The sequence below is a fragment of the Pogoniulus pusillus genome, chromosome 26 (genome assembly GCF_015220805.1).
Source record: "Pogoniulus pusillus isolate bPogPus1 chromosome 26, bPogPus1.pri, whole genome shotgun sequence".
NCBI classification, from domain to species: domain Eukaryota; kingdom Metazoa; phylum Chordata; class Aves; order Piciformes; family Lybiidae; genus Pogoniulus; species Pogoniulus pusillus.
In genome coordinates, this window is record NC_087289.1 from 4,862,147 (window position 1) to 4,874,008 (window position 11,862).

An 11,862-nucleotide genomic window follows, 5' to 3' on the forward strand; every position below is an offset into this window, starting at 1 on the left:
TCACTATGAATCACTGTGGTTGGAAAGGACCACCAGGACCAAGAGAAGGAGAAGGAGTTTTACCTCCTGAAGTGTGTTTCTTTACAGACAGATTTGCAGCTGCTCAGGGCCAGGGTATGGCTACTGGGATGACCTCTGCAGCGGATTTGATTCCTCCACGGGTGACATTCCCCGCTCACCTCGCTGACTAATACTTGCATAGGAAACAAGCAGCAGGGAAAACTCACTGTGGCTGGCTGCTCTGCTTCTCTCAAACAGTCTCAGTGCCCCTGAGTATCAGGAGGAAATTAATATTTGTGGTGAAAGACGTGATCATCGTGATGAGTTCAATATTTTCCAGGCTCTCAACAGAAAGCTGTGGGGCTGGGGCTTGCTCACCAGCTGTTTCCAAACATGGCCCTGGCAGGTGAGTGGGCTGGGGGTGAGTGGGCTGAACTACTAGTTCAGGATGGCCAAGGAGGGGATCCTGAGTCACAGCAGGCAGAGGTAACCCTGGATTAGTGGCTCAGTCGAGTATGTCATGTGCTGTCTTTTCCAGTCTCTTCCTGGCACTGCAGCATCACTCCTTTCTCATGAGCTTCTGGCCCTGTTTGGGCTGCAGAGCAAGCCTGAAGGGCTGTCCCCTCACTGCCATTTCATGTCACCTGGTTAGTGGCCACCACGCTGCCTGTCTGGATGACAAGGGGAGTGTTCTCCACCATGTGGATAGTGCTGATGGGCTACAAGGTGGATATCACCTCTTCCTTCAGGATTTCATTAGAACCAACTAAACTAAACTGAACCCCAGCAAATTTGGAAGCTCACAGCGAAGAGGCTTTTCCACCTCGAGGCTTTTTGTCCCCAGATGGTGACATTAGGCTGTGGGGGGGCCAGCTGTGTGCACTTGCAGCATGTCTGGGCTTCTAGAGGTGGAAGATGTGACAGGTATCACCACCAAGTTTGCAACTCCCCAAGCTAGGGATCAGAAGGAAAAGCTGGTTCACCCTCCCCACCATGTGCAACAGCAGCAGGGGGCTCTGATTAAAGTTGTAGTACAAACTGCTCAGAGTTTACAGTGCACACTTGCAATGGGGTGTAAGTTGGTGCTCAGGGCAGGGAGGCTGCCACATCCATTAGAAGCCACTGTGGCTAGATGCAGACCACAGAGCGACGTCTTCAAGTTCTTCAGAAACCCATGCTCCAGTGTCCCACCCTACACCCCAGCAGGATGAGGACCAGCACTGGAGCCTTTCCAAGCTGCTTGAGGTGCAGGACGAGGCCACGTGTGGCCAGGAAGCACCATGTTGCTAATGGAGCCACATAGTGCAGAGCAGAAACCGCAGGGCAGGGTGACTCAGGAACTCGCTGGCAGCACGCTGATGGAAAGCTTACTCTGCCACAAGAAAGAGAAGAGGGGGGAAAAAAACTGACTTTTGCTGAAAATAATTTAAAAGGATGGAAAGAATACAAGAAATGATCAGTCTCACCACAAGAAAGCTGCTGCAGAAGAGAGCAAAGCAAGCAGCAGTGCCATGCCACAGCCCAGCACGTGCAGCATCAGAGGAGCTCAGCCCCACTGCAGCCCCTGGGCTTTGGGTAAGCTTTGCACCCTGCTTGCACCTTCCCCACACCCTGCCTGCACCCTGCCAGACCAGCACACCTCCTACCAGCTCTTGAACCATCTTCTCTAGCACCAAAGCAAACAGCCCGATTCCAGCCATGCTGCAACTCCCACTCACGGCTGTAAATCTCCTCCAGCCCAGTGGAGTGTATGGCACATCTTGGGGTTGGCTGAAGGGGTGTGAAAAGGTCCTCTGAAGTGAAAAGAAAACCAAATTCTTTTTCTCTGAGGTGGAACATGGTGAATTGCATGAGAAAGTGCTCTTCTACTTGGCCACCAAAACAGCAAATGAAGAGCTCCAAGGGAAGAAGAAATAGGGGTGAGAAAACATTTTGTTCTTGAAAACTAAGAGAAAGGAACTTCACCAAATACATCACACCACTTAAAGCATGAATCAAGAAGTTGTGTCCAAAACAGTCCCAGCAGTGCAGCTAGGACCCGTATGCAGTCTCAGTCTGCTGCAGCCATCACTGTCAGAGCACACAGCCATTACACTGAGCAGTTTCAAAATGGCTTAAGTGCCTCTAGGGCATTAAAGGAGCACTGAACACTCAAAAGACAATGATCAAACACTTCAGATGCAGCCAAGTTAAACCCAGAGCTGAATGCCCCCAAAGCCCAGGGAAAGCAAAACTTCCCAAATGAGGCACAAAAATTACCACCAAAAAAATAAAGAAGGAAGATGCTGAGGAAGAGAAATCCACAGGTCTCAAAGATCCCTCCCACTTTGGCTTAACTGAATTCACGTCTGTGGGTCTCACTCAGGCAGGAGGCAACAAGAGGAAATGGTTAATAGCCTTTGCAAATAAATACAGCCAGAGCCTGAGGCCTTTCAGCTACTTCTCAGAAATTAGGTGGGGCCCCCCACAAACGATTTGCATGAGCAACCTCTGACCCTGTGGGGAAAGGCAGCAGCCCAGGATGCGGAAGGAATGTGGGGGCAGCGATGAGCAAACAGCAAGAATGAAGCGTGATGGAGCAAAGATACAAACCTGGTCCCAAAACAAGCAGAAATGTGCAGGGCTGAGCAGGGCAATGGTAACAGCAATGTAAAGGTACCTCATGGGTGTGGCACGGGGCTACCACCACCTTCTGCACAGCAGCAGCCTGCTGCTTTTGTCAGTGGGCAAAGCTGATGCCCATGCTGGCAGTACTAAGGGCTCTGATGGATCATTTCTAGTGAGCAGTGCTGCTAAAGGCTGTGGAAATCAGGAGCTGCTGCTGTTCAGTTTCAGCAACCCACTTGTGCTCAAAACACACTGGTGTAGGACTTGCTGTCAGCTGGGATTCACCTGTGCATCCTGAGCAGAACCCTGGCAGAGGCACTCCCTGCCTCCCGGTGTGGGCTGCACCTTGCCTGCAGAGCTCGAATGCCATGTCCCTGCCAGCCCTGCTGCATGTGGTGTCCCAGTCCAGCCACTGCTCAGCAGCAGCAGCAGGAGGCTCAGCACTGGGACTGGATGTGCCTTCACAATATTTCCACCCAAAGCACCCGGGGAACTTTCTCACCTGCGTCAGCCACTGCACGTAGGAAGCAAGATCATGGAGATCGCTGCATCAAGATAAACAGCGGGGGAAGCAGGATGTCAGCTTCTCAGGAGGGAGCTGTGTCATACACAAACTGCCATTCACATCTTCCTTGGGATGGGCAGCAGCTGTGGAAATGGACAACAGCTCAAGGCTGTGATGGGCCCTTCCAGAAGATGCACCAATTTCCCGGAGGAAAGGAGCAGTCCGCGCTGGCAGTTGGGATGCACAAGCCAGAGGCAGGGAGGGACCACACAGTCTGGCAGCAACACACGGCCAGGATTTGCACACCTGAAGTTGTGCAACACATTTGCCGCTGTTCTGTGGCGTGTCTAAGTTGGAGACACATGGACATGATGGATGAACTGCTCAGTGGATAAGTAATTGGCTGGATGGTTACCATTAAAGTCCTGTGGTCAATGGCTTGATGTCCAAGTGGAAACTAGTGGTGTTGCTCACAGGGAGGTGTTTCTCCCCCTCTATTCACTCTTGCAAGGCACCACTTGGAGCAATGCATTCAGCTGTGGACCCCACACTGTAAGAAGGAGAATGGACCTGTTGGAACAAGTCTGGAGAAGGGCCATGAAGATGAACAAGGGGCTGGCTGAGAGTGTTGGGGTTGTTCAGCCTGGAGAAGAGAAAGCTCTGGGGAGACTTTATCCTCAAAGGGGACCTACAGAAAGAGAAGGGTCCATCATCAGGGACTGCAGCAATAGGCTGGCAACGGTTTCAAACTGAAGGAGCAGATTTAGGTTAGTTGTTAGGAATTCTGTGAGGGTGGTGAGGCACAGGCACACGTTGCCCAGAGAAGCTGTGGATGGCTTCTCCCTGCAGATGTTCCAGACCTGGCTGGATGGGGCTTCGAGCAACCTCATCTGGCAGAAAAGTGTCCCTGCCCCTGGCACGGAGGCCTGAACTAGAAAGTCTCTTCCAATCCAAACCATATCAGTTCTACAAACTGGGGGGACTGTGTTTTGTAATGGTAATCATTTCACGTCGCCCTCTCCTCTCTTCTTAGTCCAGAACTGCACTCGCTGCTCCCACAGCAGCCTGCAGCTCCCAGCGAAGCTCTGGAGCCAGAGCCGGAGACTCGGACATCAAAACAACCTCCCCGCACAGAGGCCATAGGCTTCCGGAGTCCCTGGGCACGGGAACCCCTCTGACACTGCCCACACCTCCCTAGTCCCGCACCTCCCTGCGGCGCCATAAGCACAGTGCCCAGCAGCACCCCACGGCTACTCGCGAGCGCGGCGGGGAGTGGGGGGGAAGTGCCGGGAGTGAGGGGCGGTGCCGGCAGTGAGGGGCGGTGCCGGCAGTGGGGGGCGGTGCCGGCAGTGGGGGGCGGTGCCGGCAGTGGGGGGCGGTGCCGGCAGTGAGGGGCGGTGCCGGCAGTGAGGGACGGTGCCGGCAGTGAGGGGCGGTGCCGGCAGTGAGGGGCGGTGCCGGCAGTGAGGGACGGTGCCGGGACTGAGGGGCGGTGCCGGGACTGAGGGGCGGTGCCGGGAGTGAGGGGGCGGTGCCTGGAGTGGGGGGCGGTGCCGGGACTGAGGGGCGGTGCCGGCAGTGAGGGACGGTGCTGAGCGTGAGGGGCGGTGCCAGGAGTGGAGGGGCGGTGCCGGCAGTGAGGGGCGGTGCCGGGGGTGAGGGGCGGTGCCAGGAGTGGAGGGGCGGTGCCGGCAGTGAGGGGCGGTGCCGGGCGTGAGGGGCGGTGCCGGAAGTGCGGGGTGTTGCCGGAAGTGCGGGGTGTTGCCGGAAGTGCGGGGTGTTGCCGCGGCAACCAAGGCTGCGGCCATGGGCGAGCTGGGTTCGGATGATGCGGATGGAAACACCTACAGCTTACGACCCAGCCTCCAGCGCCGGTGAGCCCGAGGAGGTCTGGGCTGCTCCGTGGTGCTGGACCTGGAGGTTGTGGGAGGGAAGAGGCTCCTTGGCGTGGGAATACACCGGGGGGTTTTGGGTGTGGGGCTGGGACCCTGGGGATGAGGGGACTGCGGTGGGATTGTCGGGGAGCATAGAGGGGTGGCGTGGGGCTATGAGGGCTGGGAAGACGTTGGGAATGGGGGAGGTCCGAGGGGGTGAGGAGTAAGGGGGCACCTGGGCTCCCAGACCAACCTTGACGTGGGATGTAGGGGGACAGGGATGGGAGGAGAAAGGAGAGCACAGCTGGGAGCACCAGTGGCAGGGCAGCCTCGGATGGGACTGGTTTTGCACCTGTGTTTATTGGTGCTTGTTTTTTGGTGAGGCTGGTTAAGTATTGTCATCTTAGCTGGGGTTTTTTTACCCCTCGCGTTTTCACTGTGATTTGTTTGTTTGTTTTTAACTCTGTGCCAGCTGTTTTTTACCCAGACGGGGTTATGTATCTTTCTACATGATGTGTTAACTTTATGGGCCTTCTGTTGCCTTTTTTTTTTTCCCCTGACAGGTTTAAATCATCCACAGTAAAAGAATGCATCCATGCAATACTGAAGGAGAAGCTGGCCAACGTACAGTACATACCAGAAAAAATGCCTCAGCTTACAATGTCCTTATCAGAGGCAATAAAAGACAGACTGAAGGGTAAGGAGGCTCACTGGGGAAGTCACTTCTTTTCTTACTGTGTGCCCTCCCTTCTGACAAAATCCCATTTTCCTCCTTTATTCATGCATTATCCTCCCCCATTAACTGACTCAAGTCAACTGTTACGAAACAATCTGGCCTATATACACACATTCCTTGCCTGCAGCACTAGAAACCTGATTCAATCAGACAAGATTTGGGTTTGTATAGACTGGCTGGTGTGGGATGTCAGCCCCAGAAGGGGCATGGGGAGAAAAAAAGCTGCATTAGGGAGGAAAAAGCTGCATTAGGGAGGAAAAAGCTGCATTAGGGAGGAAAAAGCTGCATTAGGGAGAAAAAAGCTGCATTAGGGAGGAAAAAGCTGCATTAGGGAGGAAAAAGCTGCATTAGGGAGGAAAAAGCTGCATTAGGGAGAAAAAATGAGTGATGCTCATTGCTTTAATAAAATAAATGTTCCTTCTTTTTTTTCTTCTGCTGCAAGTTAGATCAGAGTTGGGGCAGAGTGGAATCGGAGGTAGATCATAATGAGGCTCAGTAGAAGCAAAGTAGGAGTTAGGAGCACAGTCAGCCAAGGAAGGGTGTGACTATAACGCTGGGAAAAAGTCATGGTGGTGCCGTGCCAAATGCCCTCCAACACTGTAAAGAACCAGGCTTTAGCAGGTGCTTCCTGCCTTCGGTGCTGGAACAAGTACATAGATAGGAGCTGGCACCACACTCCTTTTTTTGCCTCCTTCCTGAGGACAGGCTGGTGCTCCATCTGCTGGGCTGACCTGATGTGTTGGCACCACCCTTGGCAGAAACTGTGATGTCTGCTTCTCCTAGAGCTAGGCATCTGCTTTCAATCCAGCACCAGCTGTACTCGCAGCACGCGTTGGTGCCTGCAAACGTGCACAGGCCTTGGCTTCAGTGATCTGTAAACACAGGCACAGTAGCCTGAGGCCATGCTGGCCCAGTGTGACCGTTGTATCAGCACTGCCATGGTGCATGTTCCCAGAATCAGCAGGCTGTGTTCAATTCTCCAGTGGAAACAGTGAGTCCAAGTCTTCCTGGGACACTGCTTGGTGGAAGGCAGGCAATAGGATCTATAGTTTATTTTAAACGTGACTGCTCTACTTTGGCTTCTGGAACTTTGCCGTGGCCTGACTGGTTCTGGCCTGTGCCTCAAAGGTATTTACTATTGTAAAACAACTCCATCTTTGCAGACAAATAACCCAGAACTGCCTATGTTTCTATGTGGCCTTTTATAGAGTCATAGAATAGAATAGAACCAACCAGGTTGGAAGAGACCTCCGAGATCATCCAGTCCAACCTAGCACCCAGCCCTATCCAATCAACTAGGCCATGGCTTAGATGCAAAGGAAACACCTCTGGCAGAAAAATGTCTGTAATACCTTTGCATCAGAACAGGTTTAAAATAAGGTAGTCATTTCTTTTCACATTGGATTTTGTCCTGCAACTGCCTTGTCGACAGTCTCGCCCTGTATTTAGCTCTTGAAAGCTGTCCCAGTAGACTGCTGACATAGTGTGGCTGTTCAGGGGTGTCTTTCACATTGGATCCACCTTTTGACAGCTGTCAAATGCCTTGTTCACACTTTAACTCCAGTAAGACCACGGTGCACTGTACCCAGGAACACAAAGCTGCGAAGAAGTCTGTCTGCTCTGCCAGTTTCAGACTCGTAGAGAACACTTGCTTTGTACTGAGAAACCTTTAGCTTTCTGGGTCCTGTTTTGGTCTCATGTTTTAAACAAGTTGTTGCTCTCACTATTGCTATTTTTTTCCTTTTTCTGCAGAGGAGGGATTTGACAGGTACAAAATGGTGGTGCAGGTTGTGATTGGAGAGCAGAGAGGAGAAGGAGTAAAGTAAGTCTTGCATCTTCCAGTTCCGTTTCTGTCGTTTAGTTTGGGCTTTTGTGTTGCTTTTTTCCCTTTGGAAGTTGCTTGCAGCTTTTTCCTCAGTACAGAGATTTCCCTGCAGATGACAAAATGTAAATCACTTTCTTTTCTCTTTAAATGACAAGTGAGGGCTTGGGCTGTGAGTGAATTACCTGATCTGTGCTCTTGTCAATGCTGAAAAGCATTTGTGAGGAGTGTTGCAGAAAGGCATTTTATGTTATGTTCTTGATGAGATAGAACATACAATCCATTATGAAGGCCCTGCTGGAGCACCAGTCAGGGTAACTCATTTCAGTCTACAGCCAGATTTCCATAGGTACTTCATCTGGTGCCCAGGTAGGCACTTTTCAGAAGTTCACATTGCTATAAATCCTGTCACGGGAGTCAAGCCTGTCCTATGGGTGCTGAGCACCCGAAATGTAGCTCCAGATACCTGCAGTCAGATGAAAGATTCCTCTTGGCTGCAGCTGTGGGCTGTAGCTTTCCATTACCAGTGAGCAGGGAGAAGACCAAAGAGAACATCCCATGAGGTTTATGTGCTTTGTCTGCTGGGCTTACTTTTATTATTGTGCCTGCAGAAGGCAAGTGCAGAAGAGATGTAAAATCAGATCTGCTGCCTCAATCTTCTGGAGATCAGGCAGGAATATCTGTACCTGCTGCTCAGACTTTTGTCTGACTGCAGGCAGACTGCTCCAGAAGCATCATCCCAGCATGAACCATTCATTGAGGTGTGATTTGAAACAGCAATGCGAACAGACAGAACAGCTGGGGAAATTCTCCAGTTTACAGGAGGCAAGACTGAAGCATGATCAAGCAAAATCCTGGGTTGCCAGTGTTTCCTGGAGGCAGAGTGGGATATTAGACTGGAGAAACAAGCACAGTGACCCTGAGGGCTAAAATAATGGTTGAAAAAGGATGAAATTGAACAGTTGTGGGACAGTCATGTGTGGGTACTAGGAACAACATGCTGTGCCACAGAGAGGGATCCTGTCTGCTGAGAATGACACAGACAGGCAGGGAGTTGGGCATTTGCAGCAGTGAAAGGAGAATTTCAATGTCATTAGCAGTAGCAGGGTCTTGTTTGTAACACCCCTTACAGTCTGATTGCTTATCTTCAGGGTAAGGTTTGCACTGAAGCAGATGTAGAAAAAGGCCAGCAGGATGGTCAGGGAACAGAAAGTATAGTTATGAAAGGAGATGAGATTAGCTTGCAGTCCAGTAGCACTGTGTCCACCAAGGAATATGATAGCTCCCTATAAATAACTTGAGTATGTACCACAAAGTGCAGGAGGTGAAGGACAAGAACAAATAAGCTAATTTAGCCACAGATATGCATAGGCCAGGAGTCAAAGATTCTTAGGCATCGTAGCAATGAGATTTTAAGCCCTGGTGCACAGTGGAGATGGCAGCGTTCAGAGATGCTGATGAGTGTGGAGATGGTGCTTGATCCACATACAGAAGGGGTTACAGTATGTGATGGAATTCAGTAGTGGGGATCTAGGCTCAGGATTCAGAAGGATGCTCCCTATTTCCTTTATCTTTAAAGGAGTCATCGACCTAACAGCACCATGCCCACTAAACCAGGCCCCAAAGTGCCACGTCTACACATTTTTTTAGTACCTCCACCACCTCCCTGGACAGCCTGTTCCAATGCCTGACCACTCCTTCTGTAAAGAAATTTGTCCTAATATCCAATCTAAACCTCTCCTGGTACAACTTGAGGTCATTTCTTCTGGTTCTATCACTTGATATTAGGGAGAGAAGATCAACCCCCACCGCACTACAACCTCCTTTCAGGTAGTTGCAGGGAGCAATAAGGTCTCCCCTCAGTCTGCTTTTCTAAAGACTAAACAATCCTAATTCCTTCAGCCACTCCTCATGAGACCTGTTCTCCAGATCCTTCACCAGCATTGTTGCCCTTCTCTGGACATGCTCCAGTAACTGCTTCTGTTAAGTGAGGAGCTCAAAACAGCACACGGTGCTGAGGTGTGCCCTCAGCAGTCTTGAGTACAGGGGCACAAATTACTTCCCTGCTCCTGCTGGCCACACTATTCCTGATACAGACAGGAAGTTAATTGTCCTCTTTGAGGAACACATCTGTGGTTGCTTAGGTCCTTACAGGTGAACTCTGTGGGTAACATCTGTGTCTCCTTTGTCTAGTATGTCTGCACGATGTTTCTGGGATGCTGACACTGACAGCTATGCTCATGACGTGTTCATGAATGTAAGTATCAGCTAGTTTACCAGGGGAAAGTGTAAAGCCTCTTGCTTTTGTATGAGAGGCAGAGTGACCTGAAATGTGAAACAGAAAAAAACTAATCCCCACTAGAAGGAAGGAACCAAGACTTTACTGAAATAATGAGGTTTATGTCCTCATTCACAAAGCAGAGATAATATCCAACATAGAATCATAGAATCAACCAGGTTGGAAGAGACCTCCAAGATCATCCACTCCAACCTAGCACCCAGCCCTAGCCAGTCAACTAGACCATGGCACTAAGTGCCTCAGCCAGGATTGGCTTCAACACCTCCAGGCACAGTGACTCCACCACCTCCCTGGGCAGCCCATTCCAATGCCAATCACTCTCTCTGACAACAACTTCTTCCTAACACCCAGCCTGTACCTACCCCGGCACAACTTGAGACTGTGTCTCCTTGTTCTATTGCTGGTTGCCTGGGAGAAGAGGCCACCCCCTACCTGGCTACAATGTCCATTCAGGTAGTTGTAGACAGCAATGAGGTCAGCCATGAGCCTCCTCTTCTCCAGGCTAAACACCCCCAGCTCCCTCAGCCTCTCCTCATAGGGTTTGTGTTCCAGGCCCCTCACCAGCTTTGTTGCCCTTCTCTGGACACATTCCAGCATCTCTCTTGAATTGAGGAGCCCAGAACTGGACACAGCACTCGAGGTGTGGCCTGACCAGTGCTGAGTACAGGGGAAGAATAACCTCCCTTGTCCTACTGGCCACACTGTTTCTGATCCAGGCCAGGATGCCATTGGCTCTCTTGGCCACCTGGGCACACTGCTGCCTCATCTTCAGCCTACTATCTATCAGTCCCCCCAGGTCCCTTTCCTCCTGGCTGCTTTCCAGCCACTCTGTCCCCAGCCTGTAGCGTTGCTTGGGGTTGTAAGTCAATACAGGACTGTGCAAAAGTTGATACAGTCACATCATTTTCCAGGTGGGCAAAGGAAGCACAAGAGATAAAGTTCTTTCTTAAATGCTTTGCTGATCTGCTGCCATGGAGCATGGCTGGAATCCTGGAAGGAGCAAAAGTCAAGGGATTATTATTGTTTTTAACTGACACTTAGACACCTTCAGGTGTGTAGATGGAGTAAAACCAAGGCATTTCTGGCATCTGACACACTGAGCTGGGTTACACCACAACTAAGGTGAAAAGAACCCAAAAGACAGAAAACTGTCATCTAAGGTTGTATTTCAGTCCAGACATTTTCAGTTAGGCTAGCAAAGAGTTTGCCTTTGCTAACACAGAGCCTTTCTGTTTCCCCAGGACAGCCTATTTTGTGTGGTAGCTGCATTTGGCTGTTACTACTACTGAAGATGGTGAATGCTGAACAGAGGGACAGAGGTGGTGGAGAACACTTCAGGGTGGGTTTTGTTAACAGGCACAAAGGCATCACATTCTACCTTTGCTACCTAAGTAAATAACAGCTCTACAAAGCATGTCCTGCACCTGTTCTACACACTACAGTATTCCCTCTTCCTTGTGGATATTTATACAGTTTTAAGCACAATATTTTTATGTCCTTTATTTAAATTGGCCTTTGTTTTTAGATAGTGTTGGGCTTTGCCTGAAAGGGTATTGCCAAGAGCTGTTGTTTCTAAGGCAAATTCAGCTTCCCTCTTGAAAGGTTGTTTTTTGTTTTGTTTTGTTTTTCTGAAATGAATGAAATCTTTGTAAGAAATGTAACTTAATAAATCTGTATTTAATATTTCCTCTCCTGGGGACTGGGTCTTGCCATTTCTACTGTTTGTGCTTTTCCTGTGCTTTACAAGGGGCAGTTGCCTGGGTAGCTTCTGTGTGCTTCTCAGAAGAGCATTTCCTGAGGATTCTTTGTCAAGTAACCTATAAAGATGACCTCTTTTTCTGGTTATCCAGGTGTGTTCCTGTGACTCCCATAACAACTGGGCTGTGAATCCCAGCAGTGTCACACAAGATGGTATTAACTGATACAAAGACAAGGTATTTAGGACACTATGTCAGGCCAGCAGCCTGCACACCACATGTCTGCCCAGACTCCTCCCTTCTGTAACTCCTCTGTAGTGTG

At 50.3% G+C, this 11,862-nt stretch overlaps 1 protein-coding gene across 3 annotated transcripts; it reads left to right on the forward strand.

Annotated features, from left to right (window-relative positions):
- The first annotated feature begins 4,855 nt into the window (after positions 1 to 4,855).
- Positions 4,856 to 11,535, forward strand: DYNLT2B (dynein light chain Tctex-type 2B). Of its 3 annotated transcripts, none has more exons than XM_064165200.1 (5): positions 4,856 to 5,032; positions 5,550 to 5,683; positions 7,475 to 7,544; positions 9,738 to 9,801; positions 10,755 to 11,078. In XM_064165200.1, exons 1-5 carry the CDS (start codon positions 4,938 to 4,940, stop codon positions 10,791 to 10,793), a joined length of 402 nt encoding a protein of 133 aa, XP_064021270.1. In that variant the 5' UTR covers positions 4,856 to 4,937; the 3' UTR covers positions 10,794 to 11,078. The 3 variants fall into 3 exon arrangements, with proteins under 3 accessions (XP_064021270.1, XP_064021269.1, XP_064021271.1); XM_064165199.1 differs by lacking the exon at positions 10,755 to 11,078 and adding an exon at positions 11,085 to 11,535 and having other exon boundaries at positions 4,862 to 5,032; XM_064165201.1 differs by lacking the exon at positions 10,755 to 11,078 and adding an exon at positions 11,085 to 11,535 and having other exon boundaries at positions 4,862 to 4,986.
- The last annotated feature ends 327 nt before the right edge of the window (positions 11,536 to 11,862 follow it).